This window comes from Heteronotia binoei, chromosome 9, assembly GCF_032191835.1.
Source record: "Heteronotia binoei isolate CCM8104 ecotype False Entrance Well chromosome 9, APGP_CSIRO_Hbin_v1, whole genome shotgun sequence".
Lineage (NCBI taxonomy): Eukaryota > Metazoa > Chordata > Lepidosauria > Squamata > Gekkonidae > Heteronotia > Heteronotia binoei.
This window is the reverse complement of record NC_083231.1, coordinates 23,069,579-23,094,057: the sequence shown is the minus strand read 5'-3', so window position 1 is coordinate 23,094,057 and position 24,479 is coordinate 23,069,579. Positions and strand designations below refer to the sequence as shown.

General features: G+C 45.1%; 1 protein-coding gene across 1 annotated transcript in view; it reads right to left on the bottom strand.

Moving 5' to 3' along the window:
- NFXL1 (nuclear transcription factor, X-box binding like 1) overlaps positions 1 to 24,479 on the bottom strand; it is an 81,699-nt gene that overhangs the window by 3,871 nt on the left and 53,349 nt on the right. The window contains exons 19-21 of the mRNA XM_060246296.1: positions 21,907 to 22,011; positions 16,491 to 16,577; positions 5,434 to 5,487 (exon numbers count right to left, since the gene is read on the bottom strand). Of these exons, the coding sequence (XP_060102279.1) occupies positions 5,434 to 5,487; positions 16,491 to 16,577; positions 21,907 to 22,011 (246 nt within the window). The remainder of the gene's footprint in view (positions 1 to 5,433; positions 5,488 to 16,490; positions 16,578 to 21,906; positions 22,012 to 24,479) is intronic.

Here is a 24,479-nt window from a genome sequence, read left to right as displayed (position 1 = left end):
TGACTGATTCTAGATTATTTGTAAACAGGGACAAAAATGTATGAACCAGAGGCTAAAAAACAGTGAGCTAGCTCACACTAACTCAGCTTTTGGAAAAAACCCTAGGATTAGGATAGGGGATAAAGGTGTTTTTTGGAGAGAATAAATCTCCAAGGGTTTAGTACACTTATCTCAGCTAATTGGACTAGGGGATGACTAAACTATTTGACATTTTGCCCACATCAATTAATCTCCCATCCATGGCCAGTTGGCAATATATATACAACTAAAACACTGTCTTCTGTTCTTGGGCCAGAAGTATTTGCGTCCTAAGAAATGCCCCCCCCCCCCAATTTTGCCTAATTCCATCCTTAGAAACTCTTTCTAGGCAACCTATTCTTATATATAATTTTCTAAGTCAGTAAACCAAATTTATTATTATTATTATTAGTTTATTTCTATTCCGCCCCTTCCCCCTTTGGGGGGGCTCAGAGTGGAGTACAACAATTTAAATTAAAATCACAATAAAATCATAATAAAAAACAAATTCAACATTCAGTAAGTGTAGTAAGTTAGTTCAGCAAGGTGATATGAGCAAGATGGTATAGCTCCACAATACAGTGATGCAGTGGGCCATAAAGGCGTAGGGGGAGGCCAACCGATCTAATAGATGGATGCCCCCTCCCTCATCCAAAGACCTGGCGGAACAGCTCCATTTTACAAGCCCTACAAAAGGCCAGTAGGCCAGGTAGGGGCCGGATCTCTATTGGGAGCTGATTCCACTAGGTCGGGGCCAGGACCGAAAAAGTCCTGGCCCTGGCAGAGGCAAGACGGGCATCCCTTGGGCTGGGGACTGTCAGAAGATCCTGGGAGGCTGAACGAAGTGACCTCTGGGGCATATATGGAAGGAGAAGGTCCCGTAGGTACGTTGGTCCCAGGCCGCGTAAGGCTTTAAAAGTCAAAACTAACACCTTGAAACGGATCCGGTACTCTATAGGCAGCCAGTGCAGGTCACGGAGCGCCAGCCATATGCCCACCCATATAGGTGATGCAGTCAGCAGGCGAGCTGCCGCATTCTACACCCACTGCAGTTCCCAGATCAGTTTCAGGGGCAAGCCAGCGTAGAGTGAGTTACAGTAGTCCAGCCTGGAAGTGACCATTGCATGGATCACTGTAGCCAAATCTTGGGAGGGTAGGTATGGTGCTAGTTGCCTGATCTGCTGTAGGTGGAAGAAGGCAGACCACGCAGCTGTTGTGACCTGGACCTCCATGGAAAGGGAGGCATCCAGAATCACTCCCAGACTCTTCACCTGCTGGGCCGGTACCAAAGTGGCCCCAGGGCTGGGAGCTGGATGCACAAACCTACCCACCCCTCGATTCAGGTACAGGACCTCCATCTTAGTTGGATTTAACTTCAGTCGACTCTGCTGTAGCCATCCAGCCACAGCTCCTAACGCCTCCAACAGCTGTTCAGGGGCGGAAGACAGTCTGCCGTCCATCAACAGATAAAGTTGGGTGCCATCAGCATACTGGTGACAACCCAACCTGAAACCTCGGGCAATCTGGGCAAGGGGGTGCATATAGATGTTAAATAATGTAGGCGAGAGAATGGCTCTCTGCAGCACTCCACATATAAGTGGGTGCCGCAGGGATGTCTGCTCACCAAGCATCACCCTTTGTCACCGTAGGAAGGAGGAAAACCATTGTAAGGCCACCCCTCGCACCCCGGCAACAGCAAGGTGGTGGGTCAATAGGTCATAGTTGACAGTGTCAAATGCTGCTGATAGGTCAAGAAGAATCAGCAATGCTGACCCGCCTTGGTCCAGATGCCTTCTTAGGTCGTCTGTGAGGGCGACTAGCACCGTCTCCGTCCCATGGCCCAGGCGAAAACCGGACTGGAATGGGTCCAGGGCAGATGTTTCATTCAGGAAAACCTGCAGCTGCTCTGCTGCCACTTTCTCAACTACCTTTCCAAGAAATGGCAATTCGGAAAATTTGGATTGTATCTGCTCCCAGTAGAACCTAGAACTGATGCAATGGCAAACTGCACTAAAAGCCATTAAGTCTGCCTCTGTGGACTTACGACTAAGGCTTATCCACCAAAAAACCTTCTCTTGCGAGTATATGGGTACCCTACTAAATTTGATCACATTGGTGATTCCTGTTGGTGCTGCCAGCGTAGAGTGAGTTACAGTAGTCCAGCCTGGAAGTGACCATTGCATGGATCACTGTAGCCAAATCTCATTTATATATTTTGGGATTGCTCTAAAATCATACCTTTCTGGCAGGAGGTTATATCCAGGATTGAACTCACATAAGCTGCTAACTTAAGAGTTCACAGCCAGTAATGTAGCCCTAGGATATATACCAGCACTATGGGTACTCTTGAAATACCACATATTTTTGGATCCAAAGGGCAGCTTTAGTTGCTAAGCAAATCATTTTACAGCACTGGAAATCCCACATATCCCCCTCTATAGATGTCTGGGTCAATGATATGCTAGACAAAAGAGAGAATAGCATATAACAGGCAAGAAGCTCCCAAAACCTTCACCATTTGGCATGAATTGCTGTACCTAGTCAAACAATGATATCTCCTCACCTTCATTCCTTGTTTAATTTAATCCATAATGCTGCACCATATCTTCCTAACCTACACTCCTGGCCTTGCCCCTTTTTTATTTCTCTCTTTTATTCTCTACTAATAGGACACGTAAAGGAAGAGGGAGGAGAGTGGGGCTGGTTTACTATGTTAACTTTTGTATGTGTAAAAATCTTAATAACACCGCCCCCCCCCCAAAGAATTCAATATTTGAGTATAACATCTTCAGTAATTTTTAAAAAAAGGCTTCCTAGCACTCTCACTTCTGATGACAAACTTCTGCTACTGTTTTTAATGCTAGTTCAATAGGGAGCTGCCATTTATAAGGCTTTTCATTGCACTGTCCAATTAACAAGCATTCCCACTAGGCTATAAGTGCAAAGGTAATCACTATCCAGAAGCAGCACTGATAATATCTGTGTATACAGAATATTTGCTACTTCGGGTATCTCAGAGCTGAGAGTAAACGTGCTGTCATCATGTTGCTGTGAGACAGTTATCAGTGTTTTAAGATGCTACCATGCTAACTGTATTTACCCACTATGGTGCATTTTTGAGATGTGTTGATTCTGTGCTTTCAGTGTTCCGACGGCAGAAAGGCAAATTCCACAGTGAGATCAGAAAGGGTCCCTTCCCAGTCTTCCCCCTCCACAGATAACAAAATGATGCACATAGATTCAGGCAGGTAGCCACTGGTCTAAAGCAACAGAACACAGTTTTAGTCCAGTTGCACCTTTAAGATCAACAGAGTTTCATTCTAGGTGTAAGTTTGTGTGTGCACGCAACATGAAAACTTATACCCGGAATTAAATTTTGTTGGTCTTAAAGGTACCACTGGACTCAAACTTTGTTCAAAGCGATGCACTGAATAGCTCTACAAATCACGATGCACAGAACAGCTCTACAAATAAATATGAAGGTAAGTTGCACTGAGGCCTGCATGTACATATTGATCAACGCGAGGTCTAATAGCTCCTCCAATCAGAATTACCAAAGGCTAGCCCTGATACTGGTATTTTCATCCTCTTGACAAAATGTTATCTTGCCTAACTGGAAAAGGGGTTTTGCAAGTCACCCTCCATCTGATCCTTTCATTGAGATGCTGGGGAATGAACCTGCATGCAACAGATGGCTCTATCACTGGACCACAGCTCCCTCTCCCTAGCCCTAGAACCCATGAGCACCTTTCCCTACTGTATGCCTTCTTCATTACACAGCGGGAACCCCTATCCTTTTCTTGGCCTCTCTTGTAGAATCAGATCTTACTACCTATCAATCTTCTGGTACAACAGAAAGCAGACAAAGGTGGTGCTAAGAACTTCTCATATAGCTCTGCTACCAGGGTATTTGCCAACATGGCTGCCTAGGGTCATCTGTTGATGATAGCCAACCACAAGAATGGGGACTGTACAACATCCCTAAGATTTACATTTCTCTACAGAAGCAGTTTGGAAACCCTATTTTCCAAGCTGTAAAACCTACTGAGGTGTTTTATATTTTGCTCATTGGCATTGCTAAAAGTCAAAGCCAAGCATGAAAAGTACATTAGTCAAGGATGCGTTAAACCAGTTGAAAGTTTACCCCAGAGGCCACTATAGTTTTATTCAGAGTAAAAGTTATGGCTTTAGAGCATGCTTGTACTTGAAGAGTCACCTTCACGTTATATATGCACAATTTGTAAGATAGCTTTATAGCATGACCTGCTTAACTCCAAATTTTCTATGAATAGCTTGAAGGGGGAAAACAACTCTGGAAGCCACTATTTAGCACACCTTAGCATTACTGTTGATTTGACTGGTGCGTCTTAGCTAAGGAAATTAGTGTGGAGGTTATTTTATTTCTTTCCGGTGCCATGTCACTAATCAGAGTAGCAGTCCCTACACTTAAAATACAGGGAAGGGGGGGGGGAAACTGGGCATCCTGCATTGTATCTGTTTTGGCTCTGAATAAGGGTTATTTCAAATACTGGTCTACAAAAACATCCTACAATTCTGCTGTGAAACATTAAATGTGATTTTAATCACTCAAGAGTATTTAGATGCCAAGGAGATATGTTTGCAACCTTATCTTCTCGTGTGCACTAATGTTTTTAACATAAATCACAGACTAATATCTGGCAAACGCAGCCTGCTCTTTTTTCTATAACCACAGGTGCATATTAATAGTATTGTGTACTGTTGTAAAAAAAATAATTTTTGATAAAAGATCCTCCGGCAATGCACCTTGACAGCTGGGGGAACAGTAGCCAAATTTGTTCTGCAGCAATTTAATAAAAACTTGAACTGCTCAAACACTATCTGAGCACAGTGCACACAAAGACACAATTTGGGCACTAGACAACAATTTTAGAACAGAGTTCTTGCAGCCACAGACCTAGACTGATTTCCCACTCACCTTACGCCACTCTCAGGTTCGTCTTCTCAGTGCGGCTTCCTTCTGATTTCACACTATCTGCCCCGGGGCTGCAGCAAGCATCAGCATTTTCGTGCAGCAACAGAAACCACTAAAAACCAGCTTCTGTTTGCTGCGCAAAAACACGAATGCTTGCTGCAGCCCCGGGGCAGATAGTGTGAAATCGGAAGGGAGCCGCGCTGAGAAGATGAACGTGAGAGCGGTGTAAGGTGAGTGCAAAATAGGTTCTAATGTATGTTCATTCCCTTCCCATTCAAATAGGACACCACAAATGAAGCTTCACTTTTTCTTTCAGGCAGAAGGCCTTATACAATTAACCAAGATTGCTACCCTACATACAGATGACTTCAGTGAGATTTAAACACCCTACAATGTGCAATTGCAAAGAGAAGCAGATCAGAGTTATCTCCAATAGAGTGCAAGAAAAACTAGACAGGTACCTGTTGCCTTCTTTTCTCCTCTTCAATGAGAGCTCTGGCCTCTGCCTCTTTTATCTGTATAAATATTAAACACAAACATACAAATCATTGCAGGGATAATATACATTTATTTTAGTCTACAGCACACACTACAGCACATATAAAGCAGCTTTATACTGAATTTAGTTTGGAGACCTTTTTTGGTACAACCCATACGTTCAAATTGACTTCATATGGAACCTCAGTGATTTATTGTCACACGAATTTTGGACCATAGGTCTTTGACAGCCATTGTTTTCGTGCACTTTAACTGGAATTCTGCCTATTTTATAACAGTAATGTAAGTTAGCCAAGCAAAAATTTACCTAGTGCACCTGTTAGCATAGAATTTGTTGAAATATTTATTGCACTTATGTAAGTTATTCAGTTTTGATGCAAATGTAAAAACAAACTATCTGATTGTAGGTTACAGCTTCATGGGCTACAAAAATTATAGACACAGCAAACAGACCCTGTTTAATTTAACTTTAAAGAACCACAAAATATGTGTCTCTTCCACACTCTTCTCAAAAGGCACAATCTTATGCATGTCTACTACAAGAAGCGGCGGTGGCTACAAGCATAGACAGCTTCAAGAGGGGATTGGATAAACATATGGAGCAGAGGTCCATCAGAGGCTATTAGCCACAGCTTATCGTTGCAACTCTGTCTGGGGCAGTGATGCTTTGTATTCTTGGTGCTTGAGAGGGGCACAGTGGGAGGGCTTCTCATGTCCTGTCCAGACCCCACCGGTGAACCTCCTAACAGCACTTGGTTTTTTTGGCCACTGTGTGACACAGAATGTTGGACTGGATGGGCCATTGGCCTGATACAACATGGCTTCTCTTATTGTTCTTAAAAGTAAGTGTCTGTATTCAACAGGGCTTACTTTGAGATAAGTGAGCATAGGGCTGCTTTGTAAGAAAGCCCCACTTAATTAAATGGAACTTACTTCAGAGAAGACGCACAGAAGTGAGGGGGAGATTTGGCATCACCTCGGCATACAGAGGTTACAGCCCGTCCCACCCCATTTACTTCTCTAAAGGAGAGATTGAGAAAGCAAAATGTGGAAAAGAGGATGAGGTTAACTTGGGTTGCTCCCTATTCAGCAGAAAGCTTCAGATTTCAAGCCTGAAGCACCTCTCTCTTACAATACAGTTTTAGTATTGAAGGCTCTTCCCCCTCCATTCTACTTCAGTGGAACATTTCTCCTTTTGGGAAGCACATTCGTTTCTAAACATTAAGCACCTTTTATTTGCTTCTGATCATCAGGTCAGACCAGTACATCATATCCAGAGTCCCAGACACATTCTGTCTCTGTCAATGGCTGGCGTGAGGAAGGCAATGAGGGTGGCATTTTAAGTTTGTGAGATACAGGCTTGGGGAGCATATCAGAGATCCTTCGTGGATTGAAAAATAATACAGATTCATATGAGAAGAAGATACAAGAAGATCATTCTGTTGTTCCACCAGAGCTAACACGCTGATCGCAAACCTTATCCAGTGAAATGGTAACTTTAAAAAAGCTAATGTTGCTACGTCAGTAGTTCATAAATCAACAGAGCAGGCTTAGTTACCTTTACAAATGAAATGAAGCGTTAGTTTCATGTTTAGCAGCTGCTGTGTGCTCATCATCCACCCAGCAGCACCCCATAGCTCTTTCTTTGCATCAAACTGAAGAGGTAGAGCCAGAAGGTGCATGTAAATTGTGGTTTCCTCAGCCGTCAGAAACAATGTCAAGGATAGCTTGGTCCTTATGCTTCTCCCTTGCAGGTTATGAAAGTATAATAATCTTAGCTCTATCTCCACCCCACAACAAGCACACAAGTGCCCTCAGAGACGCACACAGCTTGGGAGTTGCTGCACCAAGCAAGGCTGGAGCAAGCAGCAGAAAAAGCAACAGCACATCTGAAGCAGGCAGAAGCAGCGACACCAGGAACTTGCTTGGGGGTCATTCATTTGACCATTTGTTGGAACTGCAACATCAGGTGCAACTCACAAATGGCCTTTTTAAAAAAGCACCTTAGCGACTGCTGAAAAACAGGTAGGTAGCACTGCCATCAAAGGAAAGTGCAGGCAGAAGTGCGGCCAATGAAAGAGAAAAATGAGAAGGACTGAACTGGCTGCTGGGCTGGGCAAGAACGTGCACATGCTGCTTTCCAGGCACAGCTGCAGCTTCAGCCTTGTTCACCAAGGCACCAGCCAAGGAAAGGAAGAGCGTGGCCACCATAAGCCTACCAAAGGTCTCAATCCACTTCCGCAGGCATCATAACCCACAGTTAGGGAAACATCAAGTTGGACCATCCGTCCGTTTAGGCCAGTAGTATTTAACCACTAACATGAAAGCAGTCACACTACTGGAAGTAGCAAAACTGACAGAAGTTGTGGTTGGGACTTTCTGCAGGTAAGAAATACGGCTTCAACCAATCTGTGCACTCTACTTTCTTCAGAAGCCCAGAATTTTGGAAAAACTGAAATAGCACAATTCTCAACTTTCTTGATTTTTTTTACTGCTTTGACAACAAAAAATGCATCATGTAAAACTTAACCTATAAATGTGTACTATTTGGCAGATTTATGGCATTTAAAAGTATAAATGATTTAGTTTTCTGCAAACAAGATACTCAAGAGAGTTCAAACTGCTGCAGCTCCCCCCCCCCATGACCTTAGAACATGTATCTTAGTTTTAGCCACCTGACAGGCTGAAAATAAAAGCTGGACATGGAAAACTTTGTAGTAAAAAAAGAAACTATTATTTGGACAGAAACTGTCTAGCAGCATATTTGGGTAAGTTAAGCTGAAGCCTGTGAAGTGTTCAAATAATGTATTATTGTCATATGACCTAGCATATTGTGGGTGAAATCAGTCATATTTGAAATAGAGAGTAGATCCCCTATGAAGCTTGTATATGCCCTTGCTGTAATGATGGTATAGAGTCATTAGTTCATGTCTTTTATGATTGCAAGGTGTACAATAAGCATAGGGAATCCCTCCAGCCTTCCATGATTACTCCCTTTACTAGAAGTCAAAAAATATGCCAACTTAAAGAACTCCTGGAGGGCAAATATCCTGCAGTTACTCTTAAAATAACTAAATTTGGTTGGTTTGACTTTAGGACAAGAAAATTACTAGCAACCTAAAATGCCGGAATAAGTTTGTTTTAGTGGCCATTTTTGTATATTTTTCAATTTTAATAATGTTATAATACTTTTATCATGTTTTACAGATAGTTTACGGATATGTATAGTTATCCCTTTTGTTTAAGATGTTGGCTTTTGCCATAAATAAAATCAATCAATCTATCTATCAATCTATCTATCATATTTGAAATAGGATATACATATGTGTGTGTGTTCTCAGGAATTATCATCATCTAATGCTGTAGATTGTCTTACATATAAAATCATCATACTAAACACAGAGTAAAACTTTGCTTTTAAAAGCATTTCACAAATTTCAAAAAAAGAAAATATTTAATAGGAATTTCTCCCCAGTGCTTCCCAACAAAGCTGTCAGGATAAAAACAGGTTTCCTACCTGTAACTGATGATCTTCGAGTGGTCATCTGTGCAGTCACACTGATGGGAGTAAGGCGCCTGCGCCGATCTCGATCGGTAAACTAAAAAGCTGCGGATTTCCGCGCTGACGTCCCAGTGCGCATGCCCAGGAGCCCCCACCACGCATGCTCACTGAGACGGGCACGGACATCCCGCCAGTTCCTTCTGACCGCCACGTCAGCCCAGTGATGGACCGGTCGCAGCGGGGAAGGAGGGCGGGGAGTGTGACTGCACAGATGACCACTCGAAGATCATCAGTTACAGGTAGGAAACCTGTTTATCTTCTTCGTGGTCTCTGTGCATCACACTGATGGGAGACTAGCAAGCCAAGACCATACCTGGAGGCGGGTGCCACGGTCCATCAGCAGGAAGCAGACTCTAACACCGCTCGGCCCAGCGCCGCTTCGCGACGGCTTCGTAGGTCCAACGCGTAGTGGCGTACGAAGGTATGTCCAGAGGACCAGGTTGCAGCCCTGCAAATGTCCTGCAGTGGGACGCCTCGCATGAAGGCCGCTGAAGTCGCCATCGCTCGGGTGGAATGGGCCTTGATGGGCCCAGGTAAGGGCCTCTTGCGCAGCAGATAACAGAGCTTAATAGTCTCCGTTATCCATTTGGACAGCCTCTGGGCCGATATTTTATGCCCCAGGGAAGGCTGGACGTAGGACACGAAGAGCCTAGGGTCTTTCCGGAAAGGCCTGACGCGGTGCAGGTAGAAGGCTAGCGCCCTCTTTACATCCAGGGCGTGCAGCCTGCGCTCGTCCTCATTAGACGGGATGGGAAAAAAGACTGGAAGGCACGTCTCCAGGTCCAGGTGAAAAGCCGACACTACCTTCGGGAGGAAGGTGATATCAGGTCGTAGACGAACTCCCGCCTCAGAGAAACATAAGTAGGGGGGATCGCAGCGCAAGGCTGCCAGCTCCCCTACCCGTCGAGCCGAGGTTATGGCTACCAGAAACGCCGTTTTCCAGGCTAGCAGTTGAAGGGAACACGTAGCCATGGGCTTGAAAGGCCTCCCCGAGAGGGCTTGTAGAACCAGAGACAGTTCCCAGGCGGGCGCCAGATGTTTAACAGCCGGATACAGTCTGATAGCCCCTCTGAGGAAGCGTTTGGTGTCTGGATGGGCAAACACAGTACGCCCATCCACTTGCGAGTGGTGAGCAGAAATGGCCGCAAGGTACACGCGAACAGAGGATACCGAGAGCCCCTTGTCCAGTAAGGATAGTAGGAAGTCAAAGACGATCGGCAGGCCCGCCGTCATAGGGTCACCCGTACGGGAGGAGGAGAAACGGACGAACACTCCCCATTTATAGGAGTACGCTCTACGAGTGGAGGGTTTCCTGCTATTCAGCATCACAAACTGGGCCCTTTCCGACCATGACCTTACTGGAGCCGCCAAGCCGTCAACTTCAGTTGCGGTATGTCGTGGTGTACCACCTGCCCTCCGTGCAGTAGCAGCAAGTCCGGGGCCTGCGGGAAGTGGTGATACATCCCGCCGGTCAGGCGAAGGAGCAGGGGGAACCAGTGCTGTCTGGGCCACCAGGGAGTTACAAGAATGCCCTTCGGCCGCTCCCGGATGACTTTCTGGATCACCCTGGTGATCAGGGGCAGCGGGGGAAAGAGATAAACCTTGTGCCTCGTCCAGGGCACAAGGAGGCCGTCCCCGAGGGACAGCGGGTCCACCCCGCCCCTGCAACAGAAGAGAGGGCACCTCCTGTTCGCCCTCGTGGCAAACACGTCGAGCTCCGGGGACCCCCACGCCAGGAAGACAGGACGCAGAAAAATCCAATTGAGCTCCCACTCGTGCCCGGCGGCGCCCCCCCGACTGAAGAAGTCCGCCTGGGTGTTCAGGTTCCCAGGAAGGTGGGTGGCGACCAGTGAAGCCCCTAGGGCGATGCACAAGTCCCACAGAGCTACGGCTAGGCCACAGAGTCGGCGGGAAACCGTGCCGCCCTGTCGGTTGACGTACGCCATAGCCGTAGTATTGTCCGTAAGAACTGCCACCGTTCTGTTCCGCAGGAACTTGTGAAAGGATCTCACCGCATGAAAGATCGCCAAAAGCTCCAGGAAGTTGATGTGGTTGCCTGCCTGGGATAAAGCCCATCGGTCCCCCACACAGAGTCCTTTCATATGCGCCCCCCAGCCCCACAGGGAGGCGTCCGTGGTAATGGTGAGGGTCGGAGGTTCCTTGTGGAAAGGAGCCCCTTCTAATAGATGGGCCTTCCGCGTCCACCAGTTGAGGGAATGCAAGATCTCTGGGGGAAGCGTCAGGCGGCGTTCTGGCGAGTCCCTCCCGGTTTTGAAATGAGCCAGAAACCACAGTTGAAGAGGCCTCATGCGAAGCCTCGCGAAGACCAACACCGCTGTGGTGGCGGCCATGAGGCCTAGTAGCCGCTGAAACTGGCGAGCGGTGGCGACAGGGCACTCCTGGAGAGCCCTCACCGCCCGAATGATGTCCTCCGCCCGGTCCAGTGGGAGAAATGCCCTGCAGACCCTGGAGTCCAGAACGGCACCGATAAACTGGACCCTCTGTGAGGGTTGGAGACGGGATTTCTTGTGGTTCACCTGCAGGCCCAGGTTCTGCAGCAACGTGAGGGTAGTGGTGATGTGACACAGCAGAGTCTCTCGAGACGGAGCGACTAGCAGCCAGTCGTCGATATACGGAAACAGGGTGATGCCCTGAAGCCGTAGAAACGCTGCAATCACGACCATAGTCTTTGTAAAAACCCTGGGGCCGTAGAGAGGCCAAACGGGAGGGCCCGATACTGGAAGTGCTCCGAGCCGATAGAAAAACGAAGGAATTTCCGGTGGAAGGGATGAATAGACACATGAAAGTAGGCGTCCTTCAGATCCAGTGTGGCCATCCAATCCCCTTGGTTCAGGAGGGGGAGGATGTTCGGCAAAGATGTCATCCGAAACTTGAGGTAGCTTATGAACAAATTTAGGGCCCGGAGGTCCATGATGGGCCGCAGGCCACCATCCCGTTTGGGCACTATAAAGTACCGGGAATAGAAGCCTAGGCGGTGCTGGTCTGAAGGTACGCACTCTATCGCATCCTTCTGAAGGAGGGATGCGACCTCTTCTCTCAACGTGTCCGTAGGGGTGGTAGAGACGAACGTCGGTGTGGTAGGGCGTTGACAAAACTCGATGATATAGCCTCTTCGAACGATGCCGAGGACCCATTTGTCTGTCGTAATGGTCTCCCAAGCCTCCAAATATGGGAAGAGGCGGGTACGGTACAAGGAGGGGGAAGGGAGGAGGGCCGGGAGGCAGTCAAAGGCCCTGCTTGGGTTGCTTGGAACCCTTCTGTCTAGAAGACTGTCCAGCCGGAGGAGAGTACTTTGGCTTGGGCGTGTATTGCTGTTTAGAGTATGGGGAGGCAGACTTGGGGCGCCATGGTTGGTCAGGCGACTTGGGAAACGGTTTTCGGTTCCAAGGCTTTGATGCCTGTCGTTTGGACTGAGGTCGTGCCGCAGAGACTCCCAGGTTCCTCGATGTTTTGATGCTTTTATCTATTTCCTGCAACACCGAGTCAGTGGTTGCACTAAACAAACCAGAGCCATCGAACGGTAAGTCCTCTATATAGGCCTGGGTATCATGTTGGAGGGCCGTGGACCTAAGCCAGGAGTGGCGATGTAGGGCAATAGCAGTTGTAAGTGTTTTCGCGCAAGTGTCGCCCGAGTGTTTAGAGGAGTTCAGTTGTTGCTTTGCTAGCAGCATACCCTCTTTCTGCAATCTACGGAGGGCAGTCTTGGTCTGTTCCGGAAGGCTGGGAAGAAGTGTAGACACCTGGTCCCAGAGACCATATTGGTAACGGCTCATACAGGCCGCGTAGTTGGCGATTTTGAAGCCCAGCGATCCTGTAGAATACAGCCTCCTGCCTATGGAGTCCAATTTCTTCCCCTCCTTATCGGGAGGAGTGGAATGCGTCTTCTTGGCGCGTGAAGACGAAGAAACAACAATGGAGTTAGGACGAGGGTGGTTGTGCAAGAACTCCGCACCAGCTTCCTGGATTCGGTACATATGGTCCAGGCGTCTAGACGACACAGGCATCGAAATGGGTTTGTCCCATGAGGTCTTGGCAGTATGCATCATGACATTGGTCAAAGGCAGCGCCACCGCGGTGGAAGTGTCCCTCTGGACGATATCGAAGACCGTGTCGGTAACGATCGGTTCGGGTTGCACAGTGGTGAGTGACAGTGACTGCGCCATGCGCTTTACCAAGTCCCCGTATGATTTTAAGTCCTCCGAGGGGGAGATTGGCTGCTCCTCGAAGGTCTTCGGTGAAGGGGAGGGTTGTCTCGGCGAGGAGGTATCTTGTTCATCAGCCGATGAATCATGCGACCTAGATGATCGCGCAGGTGACTCCGAACGATCCGAGAGATGCGGGTCGGGCGGCGACACCGGGGTCTTTGGTTTCGGCTTTTCTGCTGGGGCTCGATGCCGAACTGGTGGTGTGGTGTCCTCGATGTCGGGAGCCTTCGACACCGACGCGGAGGCTGGGCGACGTGGGGGACGGTACGACGTCCAAGACCGGTAGGAAGCATCGGAAGATTGGTCCCAATCAGGTTGACGAGGAAGGAGCCACGGGAAAGAAGGTTGCATGGGGTAGGCCCCATATAAATATTGCCACTGTCTCTGGTCCCATGGGACCTGGGCAGGGTCTCGGCGTCGAGGAGATCGGCTCCTAGGCGAACGGTCCTTAAGGGCTTCCTCTCGGTCCCGAGGGGGTGGACTGCGGGGAGCTCGAGGACGAGGCCGAAACGGTGGTTCGATGTCGGGACGCTGGCCGGGCTCGATCTCCTGGTCGGAGTCGGAGGAAATGACGAGCTCCGTCGACATCGAGGTGATTGGTCGAATCGGTGAGGCAAGCAGCTTCAGCGGCGGTATAATCGGAGCCGTCGGGTCCTGCGGAGAGGTGGGAGCGATGAAGGACGAAGATTTAGGCTTTGGCTAATCCAGCCTTTTTGCCTTTTTCTTCTTCTCGCTCGCTACGCCCTTATCCTCTTTAGGCCGCTTAGCTGGCATAGAGGAGTCCGACAGGGGGGCCGAGGCAGTGCGTTTCACGTGCCGTTCGGCGTCGGAAAGCGGGCGCTCGGCATCGACCACCGACGATGGCGATGTCGATGGCGGGTCGGTAACGACAGGCTGGTCTGCCTTCTCCGCCGATGAACAAACCGGAGACAGAGTTTGTTCCATGAGGGCCGCCGCAAGTCTCGCTGCTCGGTTCTTCTGGGTTTGTCTCGAGAATTTTGCACAGTGTGTGCAAGAGTCGAGGCGATGCCGTTCTCCCAAGCACAGGAGGCAGAGTGAGTGCCCGTCAGGTGGGGCTATCTTGCTCCCGCACTTGGAGCACCGCCGAAAAAAATCCCCACCGCCTTTCCATGCGCCAGAAGGCGGGAAGACGGGGGAAGGGGGGGGAAGGAAGCAAAATTAAAGCGCTCCGCCCGAACGCCCCCCCAAAATATCAGCAACTAACACTAGCTAAAAACTACACTAACAACTATAAAAACTAAACTACAGCTAACTATACTAATTTCGAAGAAAGGGAAAAGTTCACCGACCGAAGCAAGTAGATCGACTGATCAGCGCGGCGGTCAGAAGAGAACTGGCGGGATGTCCGTGCCCGTCTCAGTGAGCATGCGTGGTGGGGGCTCCTGGGCATGCGCACTGGGACGTCGGCGCGGAAATCCGCAGCTTTTTAGTTTACCGATCGAAATCGGCGCAGGCGCCTTACTCCCATCAGTGTGATGCACAGAGACCACGAAGAAGATGTCAGGATAAGCACTTTTCCCACATTTTTCTGATTTTTGTCTGTACCTTCACTTATCTGCTCCTGCCAGCTCTAGCAGATTCTTTCAGCTAGCAGAAACAGACCATAGGACCCAAGCCAAAGGGTGAGGATAGTGTAAAAATGTGAGAGCTCTAGCAGATTCTTTCAGCTAGCAGAAACAGACCATAGGACCCAAGCCAAAGGGTGAGGATAGTGTAAAAATGTGAGACAAGTCTCCCTTGCTATTTCTTAAATCCCTTTTTAGAAACAGTACTGGGATATCCAGTTCACATATTATTGACTGGACCGAAGAAAGCATGCTTCAGCACTTGAGCTATATGGTGAATGCAACTATTGTCTTGCTAGATCAAACCAAAATCCATCAGTTCCAGGATTCTGCTGCCAACAGTGGGCGTGGCTAGAAAGCTCACAAACAAGGCACTATGACAGCCACACCCAATGTGTGCCTCTCATGTCTCATACTCAACCAAGAAAGTTTACTTAGCTGTCTTGACTGATGAGCCTATACACAGATATCCAAGTTTAGCTAGCACTAAACCCCAACAATTTACAGAAGACAGAAGTTAGGGCTGACAGGTCTGCGGTTTTTCTCTCAGTTTCCTACACCATAACCAAATGAAGAAGATGCAGCAGACAAACTCAAAACAGTTTCTTCTTCACACCTCAACTCATTGTCTTCTCTGAGTACTAAAAGGACATCTTTCAAGTCCTCTCTCAACCACAATCATCCTCCCCTCCTTCCTGAAAATCCTATTTCTTCTGAATGACAGCAAAAGTTTCCCCTTCTCCCATACTCCTGTACCAAAAGACGTGTTATCAAAGATTTCAGGTTTTCACGGCTGGTAACATCATTAGGGTTTGTAGAATCTTTCGGGCTCAAGTGCCATGTTCTACTGGAGAAAGTTTTTCTTCCAGACGTTTCGTTCTCGGCTGCGGAGAACATCCTCAGTGGCGTTGCAGCCGGAGCAGGCGCTCTGACCTTCTTGGCTGCTGTGCTCTTAACGTGTGTTCTTAACGTATTATAGTGTACTCAAGTTGTACATGCTCCTTCTGGCTCTACTGGTTCGAAAAAGACTTTTTTCAAGCAAGAGAGACATCCTAAACGGTGACAAGAATACAGACAGATAGATCCAGGTGGGCAGCCGTGTTGGTCTGAAGCAGCAGAACAAAGCAGGAGTCAAGTGGCACCTTTAAGACCAACAAAGTTTTATTCAGAACGGAAGCTTTTGTGTGCTCTAAGCACACTTCATCAGACAGTAGGATGGAATGGCAAGCAGTCCTAAATATAGAGAAAGTGGGCAGTGAATCAGCATGCCAAATCATGGTAATGTCCCTTAGCAGATTAAAAGAACCACAAGCCGGGGGCCTAGCGACTGCCAGCCTGTGTCCACTGGGCTAAAAAAACAAACATCAGAATAGCAGATTGACAGTAAGAGATGTGAATAGTTGCCAGAACATCATTCTACCTAATGGCTCTCAGCATTAATAGATAATATTACAAATTGTCCTCATTAAAACAAAAAAAAAGGCAAGCATTTTAACTGTGGCAGCTTTTGAACACAAACGGCCTATTTTAAAGCATTCTAGTTTGGTTTGGGGGTTTTTTGCCTGATGTCTTGGGAAATAATTCTGCACTCATTTTTCCTTTCTCAAAGCAGTGAGGATATGCAATAACCACAAGGGACACATTACCTCAGAAGCTTTCCGTTTCATTTCCTTACACACCACGTCACATTCTAATGAAACGTCGCCTTCCTGAACCTTATTGCACGGCAGCTCCTAGGAGCAAAAGAGACTCTTGGTGAAATTCCCAGCATGTCTGCACAAGCTCTTGTTCAAAGGAGATGACTGTGAAACTTCCCCAAGCTGTATTGGGGCACCTCTGCTACTGGACTTTATCCACAAATGGGCATATCTGCTGTTTCCAACCTAATAAAACTTGACAGATCATAACCAAACTGACTACCTAGAGAAGCCCTTCATGCAGAAGGTACAGCCTTGCTATCTCGTGAGAGGAACTGGAAACCAGTTTTCTAGTTCCTGAAAATATTATCTGCCATACAAGATGCATTCTAGCTTTATGTCTGAGAAGGAATTTTGTTGCAGAAGTAGAACTCCTGCTTTTGCTTGCAAGATAATGACGGAGGTGCCAAACCTCCTGATAAAATGTAAGCCAGTAGAACATTACCAGAGTTCATCTGTCTGATGTTGCTTTGTTTAGCCTCTGCACTATTATGCGTGACACATTCCCTTTTCATTCCATAAATAAACAATGATTACTTTGTCCTATCCTGGCAATTCTAATACCCAAAATAGGACTTGAAGGAGGCAAAAATACATGTCGTGTGTTGAAGAGTCTTATCTCTGTGTCACAAGACTTTTCAACTTTCAGTTACATTTCCATAAAGGACAGATTCTCTTAGAGTATAATCCTATGTTTCACTGGGAAGTGAATAGCTGCTTATTTCTGGGTGTTGTTACGGATAAATGAAACGCATTATACATCTGTCATCTAGTTGGACTGCTGTAGGGCTATAAAAGATTTTACGTTTGTAAACCGCCTTGTGGGCCTACTGGATAGAAAAGCAAAAAGTACAAATCAATCAAAATGCACTTTGCCAAACTGTATTCCTCACCACTGTCCATTTTATGAGCTTGTTCCCATAAAATATATATATACCTGGACAACTGCCATCTGTGTCCTGGCAACTGACCAATGCTATAATACAAAGCAATTTATACTGCTGTTTCCTATGAGTCTGTATGCATCACAGATTAATTTGAAGAAAGCAACTCTTACATTACAAATGTTACATGGCCTAACAGTTTGATACATCTTTGGCTCTGTTTAAACAATCCACCTATGTTCATTACATCATTTGTGTAAAAACACTGTGCTCTTTTTGGGGTAAGAGGATTAAAGTAATTACATTTTTTCCAATGGGAAAAGGACTGCCGAAACACAAATTCACCTGGCAATGCTGCTGCAGCTTACTCTTTCCCCTTATTTCATTGTTTAATAGCAAATTTAAAATAATTTGTTTTATCGTATTAACAACTATAAAATGAAGGTTACAACTGACTCGACAGAGGGCATAAGTTTCCATTAACTATACTTATTGAAAAGCTTTGCGATTAACATATTGAGAAGCAAAATAAGGGAAAGGGAAAAAATTAAGAGAGAGAAGAGAAGGGATGCACAGAATAAGATTATTATGATATTGCATTTATACTTTTTTGTCTAATAGGCTGATGCTTGTCACAATTGTTATATAAAGACTTCTGTGCAATGTCTTGAAAAAGGCCCATATTCTGTAGTCTGCAAGAGTATACCCCCTCATAATTAGCTAATGCAGCAAAGTCCATTGCTGGTGGTTGAATGTGGATATTGTTGGTTGTTGTTATTTTGCTATCAAAACCCCTAGAAGATTCCATTTTTTAACCTACTTTGAGATTCCACAAACTTAAAAGCAGCCCATTGAGGGATATATATCTTCAACACTAAATTAATCCTAACAAAAACTTCTAGCCCAAAAATTACTGATAGCCATGCCATCCTATGAGTTATGTATCAGAATCAGGACTATGGCCAGCACTTCAAAGTATCAGACCTCCATTCTCCAAAAAGCTAGTGGTCCCCACTGCAAACTTGAAGACCAGGTTTCATTGAATCGAGCTTTTAAATCAGAGGTGTCAAACTCATTTGTTATGAGGGCCAGATCTGACATAAATGAAATCTTGTTAGAGCCAGGCCATGTCTGTCATAATGCCAGGAAGCAGAGATATGAAAAGGTCACAGATGTGCTTTCTTTTCTTTTAAAAAGAGGTGCTTTCTTTATTTCTCTCTAATGGCATTGAGGGAGCTGGGCAAAGGAAGCTGTGGCTCTTTCCCTCCCTTCCCAGGCGATGAGGAGAGGGAGGAGCCTCAGTTAATAAAAGGAACAGAGTCTTGGCTCAATAGCTCTGCCATGCGATTGAGAGAGCCTGGCAAAGCAAGCTATGATGCAGAAGGAACCAAGAGAGAGGGAGAAGGAAGCAGATGACTGCCAGTTGTTCGGGGGCCTAATAGAAGCTCTCTGGGGGCCTGATTTAGCCCCTGGGCAGCATGTTTGACACCCCTATTTTAAATCTTTAACATAAACTCTCTGTATTAATTTTGGTGTACTTCAGATACCTATTTGTCAGCAGCCTCTGATACTGTGGACCATGTCATCTTGTTGAATCACTGAGGGAAGAAGTAGGAATGAAAATACATGCTTTTGGATTGGTTTAAATTGTTTCTTATGGACTCAGGACTCTTGGAGACTAGTTATCACTGGGAAACCTGTCCTGTGGGGATCCGCAAGGTTCAGTCCGATACCCCATGCTATTTAAAGACTATGTAAAGCCATTAGGAGAATTCATTCAAGATACTGGAGTTAGCTAACAACCATCTCTATACTTCTTTATCCAAATCACCCAGTGATGCTGAAGTGGTCCTCGGCCACTGCCTGCTTGACCTGGTTAAGAGGCTAAGTTGAAACTGAATCCTGACAAGACAAAGATGATGCTGGGAAGCATGGGTGGAATTCTAGCAAGAGCTCCTTTGCATATTAGGCCACACACCCCTGATGTAGCCAATCCTCCAAGAGCTTACAAGGCTCTTTTTTGTAAGCTCTTGGAGGATTGGCTACATCAGGGTGTGTGGCCTAATATGCAAAGGAGCTCCTGCTAGAATTCCACCCTTGCTGGGAAGGCTAAGGTCTTGAATGACATCAAAGAACATTGCACTTCCTACGTCTGATGAAGTCCAGCTTATAGTTCTGAAGGGCCTGCAAAACTGCCCTCTTCCAAGAAGCCTTTAAGATGTAACCAGAATGAATATTACGCTGCCTGGATAAACAGAGACTGTAGCACCACTGTATTGTTTTAACTTATTCTTAAATTAATTTATATTTTGTATTTATATTGTTGATTGATTTTATCTGTTATTGTTAAACCATGATACTGTATTATGCTCTGTAAGCCGCCCTGAGCCTGCCTCGGCGGGGAGGGCGGGGTATAAATAAAAACTTATTATTATTATCATCACTAGCTTGCTTAAGAGCCCAGAGAATCCCAGTGAAACCCAGAATTATAAGTGGAGTAAGTGGTGGAATGAGCTCCCCATAGAGATCAGGGCCCTGCAGAATCTCTTGCAGTTCTGCAGGGCCTGTAAGACGGAGCTGTCCCACCAGGCTTTTAGTTGAGGCAGCAGATGTCTCATATGATAGGCCCCTCCTGTCTTAAACTGGCCCAGATTGGTCTGAAGCTGCTCAAAATATTGAGCTGTTCATGTAAACAATGTAGATCTGAGCAGCTTGCTGGAGCTACTGAGCAGATACAGGGAGGATACTGCCATCTTTCAGGGGGTTTTATATCTGATGTAATTTATTAATTTGATGAAATTAGTGTTTATTGTACATCATATTTTATGTTGTGACCCGCCCTGAGCTTGCCTTGGCAGGATGGGTGGAATAGAAATCCCAATATGAAATAAAATAAAAACAAGTTAATACAGCTGCAGGAAACCTGCTTTCTTCCATTTTCATTAAGCCTGGGAAATTACTCCCTGCTTTGACTTGGCCATTCTATATAAATGGATTCACTGTTGTAATCCATTTAAAACATCAATGTCAGGGAAAGCTCCCTTGTTCAATAGCATCATCTCCCCAAAAGCAGAGAAGGGTCACTCCTGCTTGAATATGCATAGAACTAAACCAAATTTTGCATTATGGCCAAAGTGTTGCACTACAGTGGGACGCCTTCTCATTTCAGGGTAGTATATTTGTACTGTTAATAAAGAACAAAAACCTTTCACGGGCAAGCATACAGGTTTTCTAGAAAGGTTCTTTCTTTAAAAAAAAAAGTCTGGCTCTCACCAGACAGAGTGCCATCTACTTTATCTCACCCATTTTATGGGGCCAACAGCAGTGATAAAAGCAAAAATTCATCAGGCACAATCTAATCCAAATTTAACACTCCTAAGCTTCCACCCACCGGTTTCTATGGGAGAGTTAAAGACGTGCTTAATTCTCTCCCACTGATGTTACAGTGACTTTGAAGTGCCTGATTTGGCTTGGGTTGCATTTTTAATGTCTATTTAACCAACTATCTCCATAAACTAAAAGCTACTAAAAATAACTGTTTAATAGACCTCACCCAGTGCTCAGAAAGTAAAAGAACAAGGACTAAACCACAAAGCAGAGATTGTTCAGTGATTTTACTAACTAGGTACATGTGAGGAAGAGGACAGGAAGACAACAACGGAGTGGGCGAGGAAGAAAGACTGGAAGCACAAAAGATGGATAAACAGGAAGGAACATAAGAAAAAGGGGCATTAAAAAGTGATGCTGGGATTAGAGGTACATCTAAAGAAGCTGAAGATATTTCTTTCTGAAGCTCAGCTTTCATACTGTGCATTTATACTTGCTATATTTATGGATTGATTTTCTGCAAAACCTCCAAAACACCACAGCCTCTGTTCAGTGATTTTTTTTCTTCTTCAGAATACTACAAGTGCTATTAAACAATGGAAAGGCATGCTTTCTGGCAAAAAAATCAATAATATCATGCAAGGGGAAGTCATTTATCCATTATATTGTCTAGATCAGGGGTGATGATGACACCACAGCTGCCCTGAGACTCGGAAACCTTGTGCTGTGAAATGCATTAGGGATTCACGACTTTAACAACTGTTCTTGGTCCAATTTGTTATGCAATTAAATATGCCTTTTCCTGATCGCTGGTCAGGAAAACTTATTTCCTCCCTTTTGTCTGGATCAGCCATACTCGAGATGAACTATTATACATGTGTCCCAGTACAGTTTTGAAGTCTGAACACATTTAAAACAAGTAATTGCATGATTGCCAGTACATTTTTAAAGACTCTGGTACCTAACTGACTGTCTTCTGTTATCCGTCTATTTTTAAAAGCTAGAATCCCTACTAGCAACTATTATTTTCACCCCTGCACTTAAAGAAACATTTTGCTTTACATCAGTGAAGGTCTAATGGAATCAAAAGTCACAAACAAGCCTTTTTAAAAGAAAGAAAATACAGTTTTCAAAGACCAACACATGAGGCTTACCTTTTTTATTCTCTTGCAAGGACATCTGATTTTTACCTTCTGATTGCAGTTTGGAAGGCAGACACCTGGGTGGCAGATCTCTTTGCACCTGTGACCACAGGACAACTACAACACAACATTTTACAAAACAACCTGATAAAGGGCATTTACTGATACCATATTTACTGATACCATTATGTGTAATGGCTTTGTGTCTTGCTTTTTAAAATAAGGACATGTATCTCTCTCACTTATGTTTAAGCATCAAGTTTTTATACAGTGTTGCACCCATCAGTGGGCTGACTAAAACATATCCCTAGTACATATGCATGGTGTCAGGGTGACACCACAAGCACCTGGGATCCAGCCACCTACCCCAATACACTGGTGCCATCTCTGTGCAATAATTTTACAACAGATGAGCATCACAAGTAGGGCACACTTGTGAAGAAATATAAAATAATAATGACTTTGCTTTCAGCAGTGCTGTAAAGGCTTCTTATACGATTCATGAGAAGTGGTTTAAACTTTCACAATGTTCTACACTGTCCATTGATAGTGCTATATTACTACCAAGGCCCACTAAGGACTTTGATATCATCTGCTGCAGGTAATGTCACAATTTTATCTTTAAAGAGTTTCCAACTATGGTACTTTTTAATGTTCTGAAGTATGTCCAGCATTCTGATTTTTAAAACTCCATTTCCCATACCTGTTGTTAGAGTATTTTAGCTATAGTGTCCTGGGTTTTGAAGTTACTGGGTTGGTTCCAGGGAGTTTCTCCACTCAATCTAACCTAATTTTCCTCCTTACAACAAGCCCTGTTCCCACTTAGCTTTTGTCTACACAGTTCCAGTCTACTCTTTTCAGTGGTCATTTTTCAACAACGGAAAAGCTGACCGGATCCAACTCACTTTGGTTCTTTCGATTTTTTAAATTGTAACATTAATAATAGTTTAGAACAGGATTCTTTATGTCATGGTTTTTGGAAGATTATAACACAACTAAAACTCACATGCCACAAAAATTCATTTACTAGAACAATTGTCTTCTGCACAATTCACTATGTGTTTTCTCCCTGCATCACAGTGATATATTTGTAAAGCAAATCAACACTGTGAAAAACATAAAAACCCATGATACCATAACAGACTTAGGCTATGATGCCTTCTAGGCTTGTCCTAAAAGTTTATAATGCATTTTGCATATGGATTTAAGTAGTTATACAGAGAGTCTGGTTCCTGCAGTAAAATAAATCTCTTGTAAAATGCTTAAGCTTTTGAGTAGTGTCTGTGGCAATATCATAGTCTGCTCGCTCACTAAAGCAAAAGGGAATGCGAGACAAAAAAGTAACACTTGTCCCAGACAACGAAAGCCCTTTCTAGATGATGTACTACCGTAGCCAAAACAAAGCTCTTAAACCTGCCAACATTTTATGGGAACTGTTCTACCTTTTTAAACCATCAAACTAGATAATTATATTTTTCACAATTCCCTACAGTAATATCACATTTACAATTCAACAGACCACTAATAGGATTGGTTTTGATGTATATGTTTCCTTCCAGTGTCTGGAAGCCACAGGGCTTCTCTCCCCCTCTCCCCACGCGTATGAACTCTCTCTCACAGTCATGCACAGAGGGTCCCTTTCTGCTGATTTGGTGATATGAGAACAAGCGTTGCACTTATGCATCGTCTCCTTTTCTTGTGTGTCCAGCTAGTAATTTCCACTTTAGCGCAGTTTGCTGAGTAAAATTATGGTTTGCGCTTGCCCTTCAAGCCAGGATGCATGCAGGGAGAAGAAGCAAGGGACGCATACAAGTCCCATGCTCTTCCATGAAGTAAGTCCATGGAATACATTTTATCAGGAACAACTAAACTGACAGATCCAGGTGGGCAGCCATGTTGGTCTGAGGCAATAGAACAAAGTTGGAATCCAGTAGCACCTTTAAGACCAACCAAGTTTTATTCAGAATATAAGCTTTCGGGTGCATGCACACTTCATCAGACGATGAAATGGGGAAGTCATTTCATGTGCATGCACACTTCATCAGATGATGAAATGGGGTATCCAATTTCATCATCTGATGGAAGTGTGCATACACACAAAAGCTTACATTCTGAATAAAAACTTTGTTGGTCTTAAAGGTGCTACTGGACTCCAACTTTGTTCTGCTAATCAGATTGATACAAAACATTGGAAAAGTTTAAGAACTCACCAGAAAAATCAGACAGGATATTACAAATTTTTCAAAAAATAAAATGGTAGAAGAGCCAGACCATGGGTTAGGCACTGTGTTTAAACTGAACTACAATGAAAATCCAATATTGCTAGCTCTGGAGAAAAGACCTGAATAGAGTTAGTCTTCTAAGGTCAACACAGAACACATAGGTGATTATTCAAAGGTATGGTCCCTGTAGCAACATATGCTCTTCAGCTGTTTACAGGATTCAGACCTTGTTCACTGCCTCACCTAAAGAAAATGAGGTACTTGGCTCAACTGATTTTTTTCCCTGTCAGAACGTCACTATTTAAACTCTTGTTATACAATATGCAAGTACCCCAACTATTCAAAAAGATTTAGTCCATAAAA